The 23203-nt window shown below is 38.7% G+C and overlaps 1 protein-coding gene across 2 annotated transcripts in view; it reads left to right on the top strand.

Annotated features, from left to right (window-relative positions):
- The window catches only part of LOC136872190 (membralin), a 470893-nt gene that overhangs the window by 15077 nt on the left and 432613 nt on the right, over positions 1-23203 (top strand). For both annotated transcript variants that reach the window (XM_067146026.2, XM_068227184.1), the window contains exon 3: positions 7987-8222. In XM_067146026.2, the coding sequence (XP_067002127.2) occupies positions 7987-8222 (236 nt within the window). The remainder of the gene's footprint in view (positions 1-7986; positions 8223-23203) is intronic.

Genomic DNA, 23203 nt, shown 5'->3' with positions numbered 1-23203 from the left:
GTGTTTTTCCAAGGCCTGGTTTCCTGCCTGTTAGCTCACTCTTTTTTTCCATGCTATATTTAAACCATTCCTGTACTTTCAAAAAAACAATAACTCCTAAAGGATATTTTTATCTTAATAAGATTATTGAGTTTAAAAAATAATTTAGGAGGGCTTTTTTTTTTTTCCCCCAAGGTCCGATCGGTCGTGAAATTAAAACCATAGTGAGAATCTGATGAAGTGTTGTGCATATGTGTTGTGCAGTGTCTCTAGTATGCCCATTGACTGCGTCACGTTGCACTTGCCAGTTCTGGGTGCTCAGTGAGCACATAAACATGCCTACAACCATAGTGTCCCCCTCCATTTATGAAGTGCGTGGAGTCATTCGATTTCTTCTTGCTGAGGGGTGTAATGCAGCTAAAATTCATATATGAATGAATAGTGTGCACAGTGAAACTTTCATGAGTGACAACGAAGTGCAGCAATGGTGCAGAATCTTTGAAGGAGGACGTATAGATGTTCATAATTCAGGCGGTCAGGGAAGGAAGCGAGTGTCAACCGATGATCTTGTTCTGCGAGTGGATCAGGTGATTTGAGAAATCGTTGGGTCACAATTTATGTGTTGAGTGATTTGTTTCCTAAAATGTCAAGGTCAACTCTCTCTATACCATTGTGAGTGAGAGACTTCTGTGCGAGATGGGCTCCCAAGATGCTGTCTGACCACCAAAAAAGCACAGTGAATGGGCACCGCCTGAATGTTTCTTCAGAGCTACCATGCTGAAGGAGAAGATTTTTTGAACAAAATTGTCACAGGGGACGAGACATGGGTCCATTTTGAAAATTAAGAAATAAAAGCACAATCTAAACAGTGGATGCATTCTCATTCCACACCTTCTCCATCAGAAAGTGTATGGCTACTGTGTTCTGGGATGGAAAAGGAGTTTTGTTGGTGGAATTTATGGAAAGTGGCACAGTCTTCACTACAGCCTCATACAGCGTGACTCTTCAACGTTTGCGAAGGGCAATTCAGAACAAGCAAAGAGGAATGTTATCAGGCATTGTCCTTTATCATGGCACACTGCAGCTACAACAGACGCTCCTGCAGCATTTTCAATGGGAAGTGTTTGATCACTCACCATGCAGCTCAGACTTGGTTCACTTTGATTTTCATCTCTTTGGTCATATCAAACGTTTGGTCAGTCACCACTGTAGATTAATGTTTCATGCAGTTAAAAACTTCCTTGATAAATACTATATACAATGCTGAAAATCCACATCAAAATTTATTTGGTGTTTCTCAAGATTAAGTTTGTAGAATAACACCCAGCCCTGCCTGTCGTAAGAGGTTACTGAAAGGGGTCCAGGGGCTCTGAACTTGGGAATGTTGTTTGGTGAACACGGGGCCCTTAGTTGAGTCCTGGTATTGCATTCACTAGCTTGTGTCAAGCTCCTCACTTTCATTTATCCTATCTATTGTCCCTTAGTCAACTTTTGTTCTTTTCCGACCCTGACAGTATTAGGTTCCCGAGGCCTAGGGAGTCTTTTAATTTTCACACTCTTCGCTGCTCTTGTCTTTCTTTGGGCGATATCTTCATTTTTCGAAGTGTCAGACCCCTTTCATTTTGTCCCTCTGATTAGTGGTATCAGGGGATGGTTGCCTAGTTGTACTTTCTCTTAAAACAATAATCACCACCGCCATCACTGCCTCTCAAGATTAGCCTGTACAGGCACAGACATATGTGTACTGAAGACTTGCACATCATAGATTTATTTTCCAAATCCTCATCCACGACATGGAAAAAGGGCAATGGCATAAAGTAGAAGATTGCCTATAGGGGTGAAGTACAGCGGGGAATTTGCTTGCCCCAGGACCAGCACAGTAGCTGTGAAGGCCTTGCAGGAACTCTGAGAGGTGACTGCTGATGAGACTCTGGTGAAGCCATATTGGACCCATGGTGGATTTAGTCTGCTTATGAGCTTTGGATCAAAGAATTTAGGAATATGACATCAGTTAGGTGTGAATGACAGCTTAGTTCCTGAAGCTACACCAACTGCCAAAACTAAAACAAGACCTTTTTAGTATGATTGGAACTTTGAATATTCTCACACTGTTTGTTTGTCCAACCTTTGTCCTGTTTCTCTATGGGGTCGGCTATGAGTTGAGATGAATCTGTCGTAGTAGGTTTTTATGACCCTTCCTGACATCAACCTCATCAGAGGAGTTAATGAGATGAAATTAATGACGTGGTATATGATGGTAGGTAGGAAGAGGGTGAAACCCAGTGCCGGCACATAGCCTACTCCTGTTGAATAGCACCAAGGGGTCTGCTCAAGGCTTAATGTCCCATCCGACGGATGAATCACATCAACAGCGTCATATGCCCTCACTCCATATGAACACTGCGGGGAGGTTTGGAATTTAATCCAGGCTTTTGGCATGCATTCTAGTGATTAAAAATTGTATACCACTACCTTCCCTGCCCTGCCGGCCAACATTCTAATGGTAAAAGTTTTTCGACCAACACGGCTCAAAGCGGCTAACCACGGTGTCAGACCGTTTAGACTACGCCCTGAATGGAAAATTTTATCGTGGTCATGGGAGAAACTGAATTGAAAAAAATTAATATAAGAAACCTCCGATTTGACTGCATGCCTGGAAGTGAATTACATATAAACAAGAATAGGGTGGGGTTTATATGCCTGTAGACAGTTTGATTTTATTAGTGACATAATAATCAAATGATCATCAATTGAGAATGGCGAGAAATACTTTGTGATCCATGTTGATGCTCCACAAGTAGGATGCTTGAGAAGAAAAATCAGACTTCCTCGTCATTCTGGAAGAATATGTAGATTGTGAAAATCTTATCATAATGGGAGACATCTCTGCCCAGGTTGGGTCACACAGATTTGGTTATGAACCACGCCAATACCACTGAATTTTCCTGAATTGGTCTCTATCACGACATTCTTCATCTGCAATTCCTAACCTCTTGAGTTCTTCCTTCATCTGCTTGGCATATCCCCCCTGGCTCTTCAAGTAGTACACTGACTGACAGAGCAAATGCAACACCAAGAAGGAGTGGTTCGAAAGGGATGAAAGTTGGGGAAAAAACAGAGACGGCACGGACGAATAATTGATGTTTATTTCAAACCGATATGCAGGTTACACAATGCGCACGGCATCGACTCAGTAGGATGTAGGACCATCGCGAGCGGCGATGCACGCAGAAACACGTCGGGGTACAGAGTCAATAAGAGTGCGGATGGTGTCCTGAGGGATGGTTCTCCATTCTCTGTCAACCATTTGCCACAGTTGGTCGTCCGTACGAGGCTGGGGCAGAGTTTGCAAACGGCGTCCAATGAGATCCCACACGTGTTCGATTGGTGAGAGATCCGGAGAGTACGCTGGCCACGGAAGCATCTGTACACCTCATAGAGCCTGTTGGGAGATGCGAGCAGTGTGTGGGCGGGCATTATCCTGCTGAAACAGAGCATTGGGCAGCCCCTGAAGGTACGGGAGTGCCACCGGCCGCAGCACATGCTGCACGTAGCGGTGGGCATTTAACGTGCCTTGAATACGCACTAGAGGTGACGTGGAATCATACGCAATAGCGCCCCAAACCATGATGCCACGTTGTCTAGCGGTAGGGCGCTCCACAGTTACTGCCGGATTTGACCTTTCTCCACGCCGACGCCACACTCGTCTGGGGTGACTATCACTGACAGAACAGAAGCGTGACTCATCGGAGAACACGACGTTCCGCCATTCCCTCATCCAAGTCGCTCTAGCCCGGCACCATGCCAGGCGTGCACGTCTATGCTGTGGAGTCAATGGTAGTCTTCTGAGCGGACGCCGGGAGTGCAGGCCTCCTTCAACCAATCGACGGGAAATTGTTCTGGTCGATATTGGAACAGCCAGGGTGTCTTGCACATGCTGAAGAATGGCGGTTGACGTGGCGTGCGGGGCTGCCACCGCTTGGCGGCGGATGCGCCGATCCTCGCGTGCTGGCGTCACTCGGGCTGCGCCTGGACCCCTCGCACGTGCCACATGTCCCTGCGCCAACCATCTTCGCCACAGGCGCTGCACCGTGGACACATCCCTATGGGTATCGGCTGCGATTTGACGAAGCGACCAACCTGCCCTTCTCAGCCCGATCACCATACCCCTCGTAAAGTCGTCTGTCTGCTGGAAATGCCTCCGTTGACGGCGGCCTGGCACTCTTAGCTATACACGTGTCCTGTGGCACACGACAACATGTTCTACAATGACTGTCGGCTGAGAAATCACGGTACGAAGTGGGCCATTCGCCAACGCCGTGTCCCATTTATCGTTCGCTACGTGCGCAGCACAGCGGCGCATTTCACATCATGAGCATAGCTCAGTGACGTCAGTCTACCCTGCAATTGGCATAAAGTTCTGACCACTCCTTCTTGGTGTTGCATTTGCTCTGTCAGTCAGTGTATATTAAAAAAAAAGTTTATTTTACCTTGCTGGATCCATTCTGACCATGTGCCCATATAATTGCAGCCGTCTTTTCCTTATTGTTGTTTCCAGGTCTTCTGTTCTTTTGTATATCTCCTTATTTGATCGTAATCTGTAGTTTCCCTCTAACCCTTGGGCCGTAAATCCTCCTTAATATTCTCCTTTCAATCTTTAGTAGTTTTTCCAGGTTCGTTAGTGTTGTTGTTTCCACCCCATACGGAATCACTGGTTTTACCACAGCGTCATAATGTCTTAGTTTGGCATTAATGGAAAGATTCTTTTTGTTGTAAATGGCTTTGGTGGCATTGTTTAGCCTTTCCAACTTAAGTCTCCTGTTTTCCATGGCCTCTTTATCCATCCCGTTGCTGCTGATAATCTCTCCCGGGTATTTAGACTGCTTTGTGACCTTAACTTCGCCATATTTCGTCTTTATTGTCCTCTTCACATAATTCATGTCCTTGCTCATCATCTCTGTTTTTGTGAAGGAGATTTTTAAACCTGTTTTCTCGGCTATCTCCTGTAGTTCATTTATCTGTGTTATTGATTTCTGTTGTGTCTCAGCGAAGAGTGCCAAATCATCAGCAAAGGCCAAACACTTGGGTTTGACATGTTTATTTTTACTACCTATTATAGCACCTGAGTCATTATGTTTCCACAGTGTTTTCATGACCTTAGGCCTATCTAGAACCACGTTGAAGAGTGTTGGGGAAAAGCTGTCACCCTGTCTCAGACCTGTTTTTATCTGGAAGGGTTTGCTGATCTCTCCTCAAAATTTCACTTTGGATATGGCGTTTGTTGATGTTAACCTAAGTAAGTTGAGTGTTCTTTGATTGATGCTATATTCTCTCAAAATTTCCATCAATGTGTCTCTATCTATTGAATCGTATGCTTTTTGAAAGTTAACAAAAGAGATGATGTTCTTTGGTCGTGCATTGTAATATTTGATTATCATTTTTAGACTCAAAATATGATCCTGACAAGAGCGCCTTCTCCTGAAGCCACCCTGATATTCTCCCAACTTGTGATCAATTTGCGGTGTCAGTCTGTTCAATAGGAGTTTAGGAAAAATCTTATACGTGACAGATAAAAGTGATATTCCTCTGTAGTTGTTGACGTCTGTTTTCGGTCCCTTTTTATGTAGGGGGTGTATTAATGCCACTAGCCAGTCTTCTTGTATTTTTTCATCTCTCCAAATATTCCGGAACTGTTCTGTCGCTTGAGTGATAAAGGCGTCATTGGCTATCTTCCACAGTTCTGCTACTACTCCATCTTCACCAGATGCTTTGTTGTTCTTTAGGGAGTGTATTACTTCCCTTACTTCTTCCTCATCTGGTGGTTTGGAATCTGGGTTCGGGATTGTGTCGTTCTCAATCTTCAATTTTTCCCGTGGTGATTCACAGTTAAGGAGGTCTTCAAAGTACTTTGCAAGGATCTCACAGTTATCTTTATTGTTCAGGGCAAGAGTTCCGTCCGTTTTCTTGAAATGCAGGCTCGGTGCTTTATAGCCTTTGATTCTATTTTTAAAGGCCCTATGGAATAATCTAGTATTGTTTTTCTTGAAGTTTTCATCCAATTCTGTTACTTCTGCCCTAAGGTGTTCTCTTCTGACTCTTCTCAGTGTTTGGTGTGTTTGTTTCCTTATTTCTCGTGATTTTTCCAAATTTGTCACAGTCTTATTTTCATTCCATGATTTCTATGCCTCAAATCTTTCTTTGATTGCATTTTCGCATTCTGCATTCCACCATGCATGCATGCTTCGACATTTCATAGACGCTAATTCAACTGCTGGCTCCTGCAGATTTTTTGTCACTTCATTCCAATTTTTTGGCACCTGTAGCTTTTTCCTGTATTCTTCCCTCTTTTCTTGGATGAGTAATTCACGGTCAATTTTTGGCACCCTATTGCCACACGTATGTGTTTTTCGTCCGGGTATGAAATTTGTCTTAATCTGTGATAAGTAATGGTCTGATGTTACATTTATCGCTTTTCTAACTTTGACGTTATGAATTTCCTTGTAATTGTTCTTGAATATCGCTACAGGGTCCAGTTGAAATTCGCCTAGCAAGGGGTTTGGTGATACCCATGTTTTCTTTTTCTTTGGGCGTGCTTTGAAATGGGTTGACATGAGTTTTAAGTTGTTCATGTTGCATAAATTGGTCAGTCTTTCTCCGTTTTTATTCGTCCTGTTGTGTGCTGGATATTGTCCAACTATTTCAGTGTACTTCTTTTCCCGCCCTACTTGTGCATTGAAGTCCCCCAGGAGAATTTTGATGTTATTTTTTGGGATCGTGTGTATTTCATCCCCCAGTTTGTCCCAAAGCTCTTCAACCATATCAGGGTTCTTTTTATTATCCTCATTTATTGGTGCATGAGCATATATCAGCGTGTATTTCTTATTCGCTGATTTGACCATCATGAGCGATAGTCTTGAGTTTACACTCTTGAAGTCGACTATAGTGTTTAGAAACTTTTTGTTTACTACAAAGGCTGTTCCCAGTTGTGGGACGTTTTTCATGATCTTTTTTCCGGCCTTTCCTTTGAAGATTCTGAACCCATCTGATTCAAAAAGTTCTTCATCCATGTACCGCGTTTCCTGGAGGGCCAGTATTGAGATGTCGAGTCTGTGTAGCTCCGCTGTTAACTGTTTCAGTTTTCCGACCTGAATAAAGGAGTTGATGTTGAATGTTCCAAAATAGTATTTTCTCTTATTCTTGAATTTAGCAATGTTCTTGTCGTGCTCCGATTCACTCACAAGTTTCAAAATGTCAGGCACCCTGGAATCCGAAAGCCTGATTTTGTCTTCAGGGTAATTTAATTCGTAAGAAGCTTGTTCTATGATATTAATGTTCATTTTAGGGGTTGGACATAGTCCAACATTGTACAACTAAGGTTGTTAGCCTTAGAGGGTCTCATGATGTTTTCTGGCGAAAGGCAGGCATTTCCTCCTACCTTAAATAGGTATGGTTTTCCCGCCAATACTCGGGTGGCTAACTGCAGTGGTTACCCACTGGGCGATCGGGTTGCCACATCCCTATGCCTATTATTATTATTATTATTATTATTATTATTATTATTATTATTATATAGATATTTATGAAGTGCATTTTACATTTAAGATTAATATTGCTGTTTGAGATTTAAATATATACTTTCGTAGTGTATTATTATAACATTAGTAGAATACCCTTCATTTTGTATGAAATTTGTGTAGAATTGTACTGGTATTTGTCTGATAATTATAATGGAATGTTGAAAAGTAATTCACTATTTAATTTGCAAACATTTTTGTTTGGGCAGAATAAGAAATGTTCAGAAATAGATTACATGCCTTACCTAATTTACAATATAAGACATAACCCTAGGGAGGCAATGGCAATGAAAGGATCATTCATTTTTTTCTTCTGCAGTCCATTTTAAATTTCAAAAAGTGTTGTTTTGGCTACCAGAGAACCTAGAAAGATTTATTTATGCTTATGTATTTGAATACATTTTCTTAGTAATATTGTCCATATTTGTTTCAGGCTATTACTGCATTCTTCGTTTTGGCATATATTCATGTAGTGTTTTCACGGACTCCAACCAACTGTTTAGAACATATAAAAGATGATTGGCCTCGAGAGGGAATTCTACGTGTTGAAATCCTTCGGAACGGCGGAGAAGACTATAATATTGAAAAATCCTATGCCAAAGAAGAGAGGTTAAGACAAGAAAATGCTGGTGATATCAGCAGTGTGTTAGGGATTCTCACCAGAGATGGGTAATGTCTTGTATATTTATATTTCATGTACGCTCAAAGTTGACGAATATGTACAAATGCCTCCAAGGAATGAGGCTGTTTACTGGTCCCCTGTTAGTCAGTCAGTGCTTTTGAATCTCCCTACAATTTAAAATTAGAGCTAATTAGTATGCATAATAGTACTGTTATTACAAGAGCTGTAAATAAAGTGGTGGCAAAATACCACATTTTCTCGTGTATTTACACACTTTTTTCCCAAAAAAATACAGGCGAAAACTATGGATGTGTAAATTATTCGAAGAATTCAGATATTTTAAAAAATATTTACAATTCATTTACATTTGAAAGATACATCAAATATAATACACATGCACACCATTGGTTCAACTCATTTGCAGTTAATTATCATTTGGCATAAAATTCCAGTGTGAGATTTTTCTGAAAAGTCAAATAAGGTATGTCAGGTAGGTAAGTTGGACGGACACGTGGGTTTGAAGTACCAACACTGGAAAATATTCTTCCCGTTACGAGCTGATAACACGACCTGAAGTGAAATAAGCATGTACTAATAAAAGTACGATTCATTTAAGTACATAATCACGACATACTGGCAAAAAAGAAAACTGTCTAACACGAGAAGGGCCGGGCATCAAAGGAGGTACCTTGCTATATTTCTCCAAACCGTTCGTATCCAAGCTTGTACGAGTGACGTGTCCATCCACTCTTTTTTTGGATACGAATGTGGATCCCTCACGGAAATTTTACTTTAGGCATTGTTTTTCGTTTTAGAACAACTTAAGGTGCAAGTTTTCTGCCATCACCTGTTACAGCAAGTATTGCATTACATCGTTCTTTGTCGCTTCCAGTAGCGCGTACGATAACACTCAATGTCCCTTTCTTATTGATTGTTTGACATTGTGGCATATGGAAACTCATTGGCGTCTGACCTGTTGTTCCTATTTGGAAGAGCAAATATTACTTCACTTTACGCTTCTCAATCACAAAGCGATGAAAATCAATTACTTTTTGGTTGAAATAATTCGGCATTTTGTGGCATAATGTAGTTCGTTGAAGAGAAAGTCAGTTTCTCTTCATAAAATTAATCATCAAGTCTCGGCTAACCTTCAGATCTGAGACATTGATTCCATGTGTAGCAGCGATTTCTCATCCTTTAAAATACAGCATTTCATGAGAAACGGTATATCCAGCGTTGCATAACAAAAATATATATATAATATATTTAAGCAGATCCTCCGCTACTTTCGGAAACTTGCCACTTTTTGGTCTGCGAAATACTTTGTGAGACTGGTTGGTCGCTTGAAGTGCACTTCTCTGTTACCGTGGTAGCGCACGTTGCATTCAGACTGAATACTTGCGGTTTTGAGGTCACAGAAAATGCATGTCCGATACCTGAAACACTCATAAAATATGTTTGTACCAGACTGGAATAGGGTGTCACTACAGTAGTGCAGTGGTATTTCCTACTGGCTGATAATAGCACATTGTCTGGTATTTGGAATGCCTGGTTTTGCAATGGAAAGGCTGCTATCTGAGTAGTTGACATCTTTATTTCAAAACTCATCCGGAGCTGTGTGATGGATGTTTGAACAAGTGGGTGCATCAAATACGTGAACATTTCTTCTCCGCTTTGGACCCAAACATATTGCAGTGCATAAATTATGTAAGGGTGTTAATTATGTGAGAAAATACAGTAGATAGAACACTATATTTAATGAACTAATAAGTACAGTTGGATTACGTTCCTTCAGTGTAGTCACTCGCAAAGTCTATTACATTTTGCCAGAAGCCATTGGGGACCATTGGCAAGGCATTCTCTGTTGATGACAGCAGTTTTCACAAATGATTTCCATACTACGGATTACTTGTTTTTTTCTATCAAATTCTGATAATATGTGAACACGTGTGTTTAACTTCATTCTTAAAAATTGTAATAGTATCACTCCAGTGGCTTCTAGGGACAGAAGACAAGGCAGGAAGATGGCAGGAACATATCCAGCAGTTGTATCAGGGTAAAGATGTAGATGATATGGTTCTGGAACAAGAAGAGGCTGTTGATGGTGATGAAATGGGGGACCCAATTATGAGGTCAGAATTCGACAGAGCTTTGAGAGACCTAAGTAGGAACAAGGCATCGGGAATTGATGACATACCCTCAGAATTACTGACTGCCTTAGGAGAAACCAGCATGGAGAGGTTATTTCATTAAGTATGTAAGATATGTTATGCAGGAGAAGTGCCATCCAGTTTTCAGGAGAATGTTCTTATACCTATTCCCAAGAAAGTCGGTGCTGACAAGTGTAAAAACTACCGCACCATTAGTTTAGTATCTCACGCCTGCAGAATTTCAACACGTATTATTTACAGAAGAATGGAAAGACAAGTTGAAACTGAGTTGGGAGAAGATCACTTTGGCTTCAGAAGAAATGTGGGAACACGTGAAGCAATCCTGACTTTATCTTAGAGGATCGAATTAAGAAAGACAAGCCCTCGTACATGGCTCTCTTAGATCTAGAAAAGGCATTCGATAATGTTGATTGGACCAAGCTATTCAAGATTCTGAAGGTGATGGGGATCAGATACCGAGAATGAAGAATTATCTGCAATCTGTATAAAAATCAATCTGCAGTGATAAGAATCGAGGGCTTTGAAAAAGGAAGCAGCAATCCAGAAAGGAGTGAGGCAAGGCTGCAGTTTGTCCCCCTTACTTTTCAATGTTTATATAGAATAGACATTAAAGGAAATCGAAGAGGAAATCAAAACCCTGAGATTTTATCTGAGACTGCAGAAGATGTGGAGAAATTGCTGAATGGTATGGACAGAGTCTTGGGTAAGGAGTACAAGATGAAAATAAATAAGTCCAAAACAAAAGTAATGGAGTGCAGTCGAACAGAGTCAAGTGATGTAGGAAATATTAAATTAGGAAATGAAGTCTTAAAGGAAGTAGATGAGTATTGTTATATGGCAGAAGTAAGAGGACATAAAATGCAGGTTAGCACAAGCAAAGAAGGCCTTTAAGAAAATAAATTTGCTCACTTTGAGCATTGATATAGGAATTAGAAAGTCTTTTTTGAAGAGTTTCGTCTGGAGCTTGGCATTGTATGTAAGTGAAACATGAATGATAACTAGCTCAGAAAGAAAGAGAATGGAAGCCTTCGAAATGTGCTGTTACAGAAGAATGCTGAAGGTGAGGTGGATAGATCGAATCACAAATGAAGAGATACTGAATCAAATTGGTGAGAGAAGATCGATTTGGCTAAATTATCATAAAATCAACTTCATGGTCCGTATGGCACTTTAACAGATTCACAACTAAGTATTTTTAAAATTTTCCACCTTGTCAATACATTAATTGCATAAGGCAACTTATTAGTTAAAAAAGTGGTACATGTTTCGTATTTTAGTAACATCTTCAGCCACTTAATAACACTGTTTAGATGAAAAATTCATATATTGACAAAGTATCAATGCTTTGAGAGAAAGTGTCCTTAAAAATAGCATAAGAAGATAAAATGACAACATTAAAAACAAAATACTCATAAATAATTTATAAATTCTTTTCACAATTGAAAGTTGTTGTCAAGGAAACACTTGTACAATAGTCCATAGAGAATGTCTTATAAAAGTTCATGTTGAAGATTTTTTGAATTTTAAAGCCAATTTATAATTTAAAATTATATTTTTTATAGTAATTATCGAAATGAAGAATTCTACGTTTCATAATGTGGCTCCTATTACTATTGGAGGTGATATCACTAATTCGTAATCAGTTTTTTTAAAAATCCTGGTCTCCTCTGGAACAGTATCTCTTGTCTTTTTTACAGTCTTGTGTCTGGTGTAGTAGTGATGTGTTCTTTCTTGTTCACGTACTTGAGGAGGTGGAGGAGCGGGGTATATTGGTGTGTCATTAACTTCCTTGTTGTTACCTTCTGCTTCAAAGGTGGAGGCACACGTCTTAGGGCTATCTGGAGGTGGAGAGATTTCAATTCTTTTTTCGTTATCTTTTTCAGTATTTTCAAATACACCAGAATTTGATCATATAATGGGTTCTTATACTCTATAGCCTCATTAAGGTTATCATTTTTCTTTACAAGTTGGTTGAGATAAATGTACAGATCTTCATGTGTGTTCATTAAGCTGCCCTTTTAATTTTTTTAAATGATGGTGAGGTCTTATTCTATGTTGGTAAATTTATGACCTATGGTAGTGATGTGTTCTTTCTTGTTCACGTACTTGAGGAGGTGGAGGAGTGGGGGATATTGGTGTGTCATTAACTTCCTTTTTGTTACTTTCTGCTGCAGAGGGGGAGGATCACGTCGTAGGGCTATCTGGAGGTGGAGAGAATAGCTGAGAATCTTCTAAGTTTTTCAGCATTTACATGTTCTAAATATCTTACTTTAATATTGTGGCTGGATTGTCGTATGTATGTATGTATTCTTGCACTCAAAGCATGTAAGTTTATATATTCCTGAATCAAAACTTTTTTTATTGAATGAGAAAACTGAAACGTTTGTCAGAGAATCCTCTGGAGTGATGTTGTTGTTTTGAGTCATCAGTCCATAGACTGGTTTGATGCAACTCTCTGTGCCACCCTATCTCACCATCATAAAAAAATTAAAAAAGGACAGCTTAATGAAGACACATGAAGATCTGTACATTTATGTAGACCAACTTGGAAAGAAAAATGATAACCTTAATGAGGCCATAGAGTATAAGAACCCATTATATGATCAAATTCTGGTGTATTTGGAAATACTTGAAAAAGATTACAAAAAAAGTATTGGAATCTCTCCACCTCCAGATAGCCCTAAGACGTGTTCCTTGCGCTTTGAAGCAGAAGGTAACAATAAGGAAGTTAATGACACACCAGTATCCCCCGCTCCTCCACCTCCACAAGTACGTGAACAAGAAAGAACACATCACTACTACACCAGACACAAGACTGTAAAAAAGACAAGAGATACTGTTCCAGAGGAGACCAGAATTTTAAAAAACTGACAACTACGAATTAGTGATATTATCACCTCCAATAGTAATAGAAGCCACATTATGAAACGTAGAATTCTTCATTTCGATAATTACTATAAAAAGTATAATTTTAAATTATAAATTGGCTTAAAAATTCAAAAAATCTTTAACATGAACTTTTGAAGACATTCTCTATGGACTATTGTACAAGTGTTTCCTTGACAACAACTTTCAATTGTGAAAAGAATTTATAAATTATTTATGAGTACAGTAGAGTCTCGCTCAACCGACCTTCGCTTATCCGACACTCCGTGTTATCCGACACTGTTAGTCTTAATTTGAACTTTAAGTGGATGCAATTCTGGGACACGCGGTGTGGAGGGTGCGACTGTGGGACAAGCCCTGGCAGTCATGCGGTAGGATTGTTCAATGCAGTATTGGTTGGGTGCGGATGTTATAGTTTTCAAATCCTCTGTGAGTATGGCGAGTAAACGTAAGAAAGTGATTGTTTCTGTGGAGGACAAGTAGAGTGGGTTAAAGAGACTGGACAAAGGGGAAACGCTTCAAAAAATGGCCTCAGATTATGGTGTTGGACGTGTTAAAGGGGGAGACTGGAAACATACGAGGGAATAAATTGAAAAGTGGTGCTCTACCAGAGCAACAAGTGATGCACTGAAAATTAGAAAAAAACAATGAAAAATGTGAGTACGAAAAAGTAAGTGAAGCACTATTTCTTTGGTTCACTAAAAACCAGGAAAAGGGCTTGTCAATATCTGGCCCCATTCTGCAAGAAATGGCGGTGTATATCCAGAAGGAGTTTAATAAGGGACCCTAATTTTACTGCCAGTGCTGGGTGGTTTGATCGGTGGAAAATACGGTACGGCATTGGGAAGCTTAATATCTGTGGAGAAAAACTGTCAACTAAATCCGATGAGGTTGTGAAATTTAAAAGACAATTTCAAGAAATAATTCTTGGTGAAGGATTATCCGGTGATCAGATTTTTAATTGTGATGAGACTGGGCTGAATTTCAAGATGCTGACATCAAAACTCTTGCAGCCCAAGCCAAGACGTCTGCACGTCTACAGGCGTAGTGAGAAAAGAGTACTGCATCTACTGTACAATTGAATTAATAAGTCAATAAATAGAGTCCCGTAAAACATAGTACATAATACAGTATAGCCTTCCTGTTTGTTTTAGTTCAGTTTCAAAGTTATTCCGTATTATCCGACATTTTCGGTGATCCGACGTACTCCAGGTCCCGTTTAAGTCGGATAATCGAGACTCTACTGTATTTTGTTTTTAATGTTGTCATTTTATCTTCTTATGCTATTTTTAAGGACACTTTCTCTCAAAGCATTGATACTTTGTCAATATATGAATTTTTAATCTAAACAGTGTTATTAAGTGGCTGAAGTTGTTACTAAAATACGAAACATGTACCACTTTTTTAACTAATAAGTTGCCTTATGCAATTAATGTATTGACAAGGTGGTAAATTTAAAAAATACTTAGTTGTGAATTTGGCTAAATGTAACGAGAAGAAGAGATGTAATGATAGGTCACATCTTAAGACACTCAGTACTTGTGGTTTTTGAAGGAAATGTAAGCGGTAAGAATGGTAGGTGTAGACCAAGGTATGAATATGACAAGCTGATTAGAGCAAATGTAGGATGCAGCAGTTACGTAGAAATGAAAAGGTTAGCACAGGATAGGGTGGCATAGAGCACTGCATCAAACCAGTCCATGAACTGGTGACTCAAACAATATCACTCCAGAGGATTCTGTGACTAATGTTTCAGTTGTCTTATTCAGACAGCGTCACCTAACTTACCTTAACCATATATCTGTCATGAAAACATATTTCAAGTGCAATCAGAGTAATGATAACTGCTTCCCTATAAATTTACAAACTTTAACCAGACGCAAAAAAATATAAACTAACCTTTAAAATCAGAGATGGATTCAGGTGTATCTTGAGATGTATCACATTATTACTTATTTCTAATGAGTTAACAACCGATATTGGCCATGTTATTTAAGCATTTATTACGAAAACATGTTCTCTTTCATTTTGAATTTTGTTTACAGTACACTTGTCAACGGGTAATACTAATCGACTCTGACATCGCAAAAAAGAGAGTTAAGAGGTTCCACCTATTCAATACACTGATATAAAGTTGCACCAACTTATGTTGCAACATGTTTAATTCGGGACCAACCTCTTAACTCTCTTTTTAACATTGTGATTCTCAGTTCAGTACGGAAGAATTATGAAGTTTCTAACTTTAAATCTGACATCGCCTTCGAATGTCGACAAGAGAACTCGCTAGTGCATTTAGCGAGAAAAGATACCAAAGATGCTCGATCGCATTCAGTATAATGAGAGTACATAAATGTCCTTGCTGCTTTGCTTGCTGCCATTGACCTTATGTTTGTTTGGTTCAGACAAGTGTAATTTTGTTTTAATTTTGTCAAATTTAGTACCAGCTGAATCTGAAGAACTTGACGGTTAAAAATGGCTTGCATGGTCGGTCGAGATTAAGAGGAGAAATTCTTATTTATATGCAAGGTCTTAGAACTTTAGCAGTCTAAATAAGGAAAGGTGAAGTTTTCAAGAACATAGTAGACAGCATTTCAAATTTTAGTATATAGTGACTAACTTAATAGGTTTTATTCATTTTATGATTTGAAAATTATACTTTTTTTAAAAGTTTTTATTAAATGAAATAGTAAGTACACGTGAACATTTTAGACACAAAAGAGATATTTTAGTGATTTCAAGATTTATGTATAATTTGTTTTATTGATGATTTTATTGTACAAATGTGTCAAGTCCAAGAATGTTTGTTTGATTTGCACCGCTGAGGAAGGGAGCAGTTGAGCTCTCGAAACATGTATGGAAGGTAATATAATAAAATGTGAAGTATTGACAAGGCGGAAAATTGTTTCATAGTAATTATCATTAGTAGACGAATAACCTTAACTAGAGTTTTTAAAAGAAAGAATCATGATATGAAGATAAAACTGAATTCAAGAGGACAAATTGGGGCAAATACTCATTTGTGGGAAGAGGGATTAGAGTAGGGTTACCAACTGAAAATTTCCAAATGCAGGACATAGCTTAGCAAAAAGCAGGACATTTAAGAAAAATGCCTGACAATTTCAATCGATAACAAAATTATACATATTTTACACACAACTTTTTACAAAAGGAAATACCTTACTTAATGATCAGTCCTTGCTGCAGTTCATTTCCTTGAAGCTGTATTTTTCAACAGAACCTATTTTTGAAAGAAGACGCAAGTTATTTTCTTAAAGTACATATTTATAAAATTCTTCATACAACACACCTTTGAAACTGAAATTCACAAGGAACATTCCTTTCACTGATTCTACCAACAAATGGTTCCTTTCCTTTGTCCATTGAGCATTTATGAATGAAAACACACATCTAGTGGAGGCATTGCTGCCTGGTATGGCAAAGAAAAACTGGTAAATGTTCAAAAGTTCAGAAAATATCTCAATGTTCTGGCACTTATTAAAAAAAACAGACCATTGTTGGTCTAGTGTTTTATCTTTGTGCAGAGTTGAAGTTTTAGAATAAGCCCCTATGTTGCAGAACTGGTCGAATAATTTTGAATCATCTATTTCTACATCTTTTGACTGTAAGTACTGAATACATGGTACAGTATCGTCAAAGCTGAGGTCTTTAATGTTCTGAAGTTTCAACCATTTGAAACACTTGAATTCCTCTACAGGATGCATCCATTTATCCAAGTACTCAGTACAGGTTTCACAGAAACAAGATACATTCTCCATAAACACTTTGCATTCTTTATCCAAACCATCTTCTGAAAATGTATTTAACATCTGTCTGACTTTAAGGGGAATGAATTGACCTTCAAGTCTGTAACTGAATTCTACAACTGAATTATGTTCTTTCTCAAATGAAAAAAAATTATAGTGAAAAATGTGCTTGGTTGAGGAAAGAAGCAAAAGATAGAGCTCTGAAAAGTCATTTTCAAGGAAGTTTCTAATTGATGAAGGCACTGACTTCCTACCCTGAGAAAGAAAGTAGGATTTAAGAGCTGGGAACAATTGCAGGATTCTTTCAACTGCTGGATACAATGTTAACCACCTAGTCTTAGAATGATTTAAAAGCTGCAGATAATTTACATCAACAAATTCACAAAAGTCTTTCAGTTCCTGAGTGAGCACTGCATATATATGAAAGAAGTTGAACATTTTCATCACCACAGACTTGATATCAACAGGAAGAGCATCAGCTCCATGTTGCAAACAGTTATGTAGAATGTGAGCAGGAGATCCAACACCTACTATGTTTTCATTCAAGTCTTTTTTGAGAGCAGAGAATACATTCTTCCCTTCCCTGCATGCAAGGCTTCCAAAATTAACATCGACATTGGCTTCAGAAGTAATTTAATGCTTTTTGAGAGTATCTGAAATATAGGAGGAAATACATTCAGAAATTTCATTTGGACATGCTTGTAAATCAAGAACTATTATCTGAATGCCATTATTTTTGTGATCAAAGAATTGGATGACAATTGGAAACAACTTTAGTGCACCACGATTGCTTGCATCTGTTCCTAGGCCAAAAAATGGAACTATATTGTTAAGAGTTTCAATTATAATATCTGTCGAGTGAGGAGCAATAACATTATTTATTATGGCTTCTGTTTTAGTTCTTGCACAGGTCAGTTTCTGTGCTACTTCAGAACCTAAGAACATACTCTTATTCAGTTTAGCTGTGCAGTCCATTGATTTGTACGACTGGTGATGGAAAACTGTATGAAATGACATTGTAGCTTCTGCGGCTTGAACTTTTTTATCATCTGGTGAATATTTGGGAGTGACAAATGATAACATTGAACATGATATTGACCTACTTCTCACCGTCTTTTTGTGCTTTTCACTGTTAACGTGTCTTTCCAAGTCACCAACACCTTTGTATCCGACATTAACGTAACTATCACACACTGCACATTTTGCTTCACTTTCACTGCATCCGTGAGTAAAGCAAGGATACTTATTTTTTAGTTTATCCGAAAATTTACACTGTCTTTTTTTTTAGATTCACTCCTTTCAGGTTGCAAAGATGACATACCGGTACGTAATAGGATGCAATGAGATTAACCCATTAACGCCTAGCGTTACCATATGGTAACACATGTAATACATTATTAAAGCTGTTACTGTACTTTCAACAGTTGTGCTGGCGGATTGGTACCACTGCTTATCGCTCTATAAGGGAACCGCGCTTACGATAATGTAGCTCTCATTGACGTGTTTGTTACAATAATAGCATACAGACAGTTCAAAAATTGCAATCGCTGAATGTGCAGCAAAAATGGACATCCGCTTCGAGTAAGTGCATTTTTATAAGCTTATAATTATTACATGGATTATATTTTGGTGTTATACTTATTTGTATAGTGTAATATACATTCTATGACCATAACAAATGATTTTACTCAAAACATGTGGAAGTTATGGCTTCCGAATTTCAAGTTTACCATATGGTAACGCTAGGCGTTTATACTCAGTAAAACATATATTTTGCTTTATTGTTTTAGGAGCGGGTTTTCACTTGCTGAAGCACTGGACATCATTTACAATGATGATATTGACGGTGATGTGTTTATTGAACCTCCAATACCAAATATAGACACAGATGAGGATTCTGGAAATGAGGATGAAGGTGGATTAGCTGACAACCTGACGTCTCGTCAATTACTAGCTAACGCTGAAATAAAGTTATCCAACGAAGAAAGAATAGGTGTGGACGAAAACGAGTACAGCCCATCGGTACAGCCACCCACACTAGCGGCAGCTTCACCTGAAATTATATCTACCCCAATATCTGAAAATGTTATCAAATGGGTCGCTGAGAGGGAAACATCCGACACGCGGTGGGAGAAAGGAGCTGATTTTGACATTGAAAAACCTACTGCATTCCCCCTTCCAGATTATTCAAGATATGAACACTTGTCAGTAATTGACATTTTTGAATTGTTTATAGACGAAGAATTCATAGAACATTTAGTGGAGGAAACCAGACGCTATGCATTATTTTTGAATTATCAGGACCCAAAGATAACAGCAGAAGAAATACGCTGCTTCATTGCCATTCTATATGTTAGTGGCTACAATAACATGCCTTCTAAAAGGCACTTCTGGGATTCGAATGATGACTTGAAGAACCTGGCAGTTTCTCGGTCAATGAGAAGAGACCGATTTCTTCAAATCTGTAGGTTTCTGCACTTTGCAGACAACTCTAGAATTGACCCTAATGATAAGGCATGGAAAATAAGGCCTATAATGGAAAAGTTAAAGAAGAGATGTATTGATAATTTCATACCCGAGGAACATCTATCATTTGATGAATGTATGGTGAAATATTTTGGCCGCCATGGGTGCAAACAATTCATTCGTGGTAAGCCCATTAGATTTGGATACAAGATCTGGAGCCTGAACACCAAGGACGGATATTTAGTGAATTTTGAGTTGTACCAGGGTAAAGGACCAAAATCTAATGTTGACTATGACAAGTTATTTGGTAGGGCTGCAAGTCCCCTACTTGTTCTGCTTGAGGAAGTTCCAGATGAGAAAAGAGAACTAAGCTACACCTTCTTCATGGACAATTTATTTTCTAGTGCACGACTTTTCTCATTTCTCAAGTATTGTGGCTATTCTGCCATTGGTACTGTTCGAGAAAATCGAATTCCTAAAGGATGTCCTCTGGAAAACAAGCAAATATTTTCCAAAAAAGATCGTGGGACTTATGAGACAGCATTAGAGAAGAATGATGGACTGCTTTATGTCCGGTGGATGGATAACTCCGTGGTAACAATGATCTCTTCTTCATGTGGTGCACAAGAAGTCGGTCAAGTAAAGAGATACTCACAGCAGCAGAAGCAAACTGTAATGATTCCAAGGCCAAGGCTGGTCGCCAAATACAACACCTTTATGGGAGGCACTGACCAGATGGATCAGAATGTTGCCTGCTATCGCACTGGGATACGAGGCAAAAAATGGTACTGGCCTTTGTTCACATGGATGCTAGATGTGGCTGTTCAAAACAGCTGGATTTTATACAATAAAGGGAGAGAAAAAAAAATTTCTCACCTGGATTTCAAAAGAGAAATAGCTACAATCTATCTCCAGAGATACCAGAATGTACCAAAAGGAGCTGGACGACCAGCAGTTTCACGGACCTCTCTTAGCGGCCGCATATCAGATTCTGTAAGACTTGATAAAACTGACCACCTTGTCCAGCACACAGAAGGAAAGAGGAGGAAAAGGTGCGCTAATGAAAACTGTAAATCCAGTGTAAGGACAATGTGCTTGAAGTGTGGAGTGGGATTGTGCATCGACTGTTTCGTTCCTTTTCATACTGGCTAGACCGTGTGGTTTTACAAACACAGAAAGAAGTGATGTGTGTAATATATCAAATGTGAAGTTCTAATTGTTATTTAATTTTAGTAGTATTACATTTAATAATAATCATAATGTAGAATAGTAGCCTGCCGATGATTCAGAGTGTAAATTTTTAATCAAAGTGATATCCAATATAAGTAGGTAGTAGAAGCGCCTAGCGTTGCCATATGGTAACGGCAAATATTTTCAAAACTGAGTGATGAATAACATTAAACATTTCTTTTTCAGTGTGTTTGTGTTACTTAGAGTCATAATAATGTAAAAAACAAATAAAAATTTAGAAAAAAATAATTCAGGCGTTAATGGGTTAATATACCAAACATGATAGCTGCAAATCATATGGCAAGCGCATGTAAACTGTAGCTCTCGACACTTCCGGTTTCTCTCAACATAAACGTGGAAATGAAGCACGTTGAATGGTTGATCGATGCCTGGACTTAGAGTTCAATATATCGAATATTAGTATTACTTATTTCCACCCTCGGAAGTAGCGCCCTGAGCACATGGAGTTGATGTACGATACAATAACATGCTGTCTTCAGCCTAAAACCTAAGTGAGCAATCTTGTAACGAAAAATGCCAGACAATGTCGATAAATTAGAAATGCCGGCCGGACATAACCAAAATGATTGAAAAGCAGGACATGTCTGACAAAAGCCTGACGGTTGGTAACCCTAGATTAGAGAGTGAAATAATTTACCAAGGGAGATGTTTGATAGTTTTCCATCTTCTTTGAAATCATTCAAGAAAAGATTAGATAAATAATTGATAGGGAATCTGCCACATGGACTGCAGCCCTAAATGCAGATCAGTTGTGATTAGTAGATTGATTGATTGATTATTAGCCATCTGACTACTCTGTTTTCATAATTTATTGTAGATTAACAGATTTATTTCCCTTCTTCATTCTCGTCCCCAGTTAGCTCCCTCAAGTCTTGAATTGATAGTAAGGTCTCGCATATATTTAAGAGTTGTTTGACTTTTAGGCAGTCTTGTCTAAACAGCGTTGCTTCCATGTTATATTCTCTAATCATTCCTACCATTCTCTGTAATGATCTAGTTATAACTGTAATGGTGAGAGAGCACTTCCTTGTTTGAGACCTTACTCCAGCTTGAACTGCGCTGTCCTCTGTATTCTTATTTTTACATAGCTCTCATTTCGTTCATACATAGCTTACTACTCTTAAACTTACAATTTATTGAACACTACACAACACATTTTATAAAATATTGAAACCGCAATTGGCTTTTGAAATCTTTGTTTTATCCACTGTGGATACAGTGAAATTATCTTAAAAACTTAAAATTCACATGATCATGTTGTCCAAATATTAAAAATTGATTATGTCACTGTAAAGAAACAAACCAAAAGCAGAATACTAGTGAAACGGTTAACATATCTTGTACTAACAAATGATGATGTGATGAAGACTTAACCTTATAAGTTTGGACTGCCAGGACATCAGACTGCCTCAACTGTTACCTGCTTACCAATTGGCCTTAACTGCTTTGGAGGCTGGTGGGAGCTCACATTATATCATCCAAGACTGTAAATAGAATGTTGTCTGCAATGGCTTCTTTGAAAACTTATGAAAAGTTATTCTGTATTTTTTTTTTTTCTGTGTTGAAACTATTTCAGTATTCTTGTGAATATTTAGCCCAAGCCTGGAATTACCTTTGTAAATTAACTCCATATCTTTTTTTTACTTCCTGGAAGTTTTGATTGTTGTTATAAATGTATTGAGCTAAATATTAATAATTTATAATTCATTTCATATTTATTTTTATAAAATAGTTTTGAATGTACGAAGGTCGATCAAATATAAACAGGATTTTTGTTCCTGAACATCAACAGTTGGTAGGACTGGCCCTGAGCTTCTGCTATGCCTAGGCGGTACCGTTAGAAGTGGGGGGAGCATGCTGTTAGATATTTCCCGCCGTTTCATCAGTAATGCTCACGATGTCGGAGCAACAGGTGCACCCCTCCACTGTGCAACACATAATTATAAAACGTCTTGCTCTTGAAGGAGCTACAGCGGTGGAAATTTGCCAGAGATTGACTGCACAGTTCAGTGATCAAACTTTGTGAAGGACGCGTGTGTTTGCCTGGCATAAAAAGTTCAAGGAAGGATGAGATCATGTGGAAAATCAGCAACACGATTGCCATCCTCGGACCAGCATTACAGACGAAAACATTCATGCTGTTAAAGACATTATTGATGATGATCTACGGGTGAGAGTATCAGACATTGCGAAGCACTCCTAGAGGACAAAATTCTGGCACCTCGGCATCTCTGAAAACCATAAAAAGATAGTCGTTATTGGGATGTAAAACCAGTAATATTATTATAAACAAAGACCACCGTACCAAGCGAATGGCTGCGTGGTTTGGGTCACTTAGCTGTCAATTTGCATTCGGGAGATAGTGGGTTCGAACCCCACTGTCAGCAGCCATGAAGATGGTTTTCCGCGGTTTCCCATTTTCACACTAGGCAATGGCTGAGGCTGTACCTTAATCAAGGCCACGGTCGATTCCTTCCCACTCCTAGTCCT

This window comes from Anabrus simplex, chromosome 4, assembly GCF_040414725.1.
Source record: "Anabrus simplex isolate iqAnaSimp1 chromosome 4, ASM4041472v1, whole genome shotgun sequence".
Lineage (NCBI taxonomy): Eukaryota > Metazoa > Arthropoda > Insecta > Orthoptera > Tettigoniidae > Anabrus > Anabrus simplex.
The sequence above is the reverse complement of the archived record's forward strand: the minus strand, read 5'-3'. Positions and strand labels throughout refer to the sequence as shown.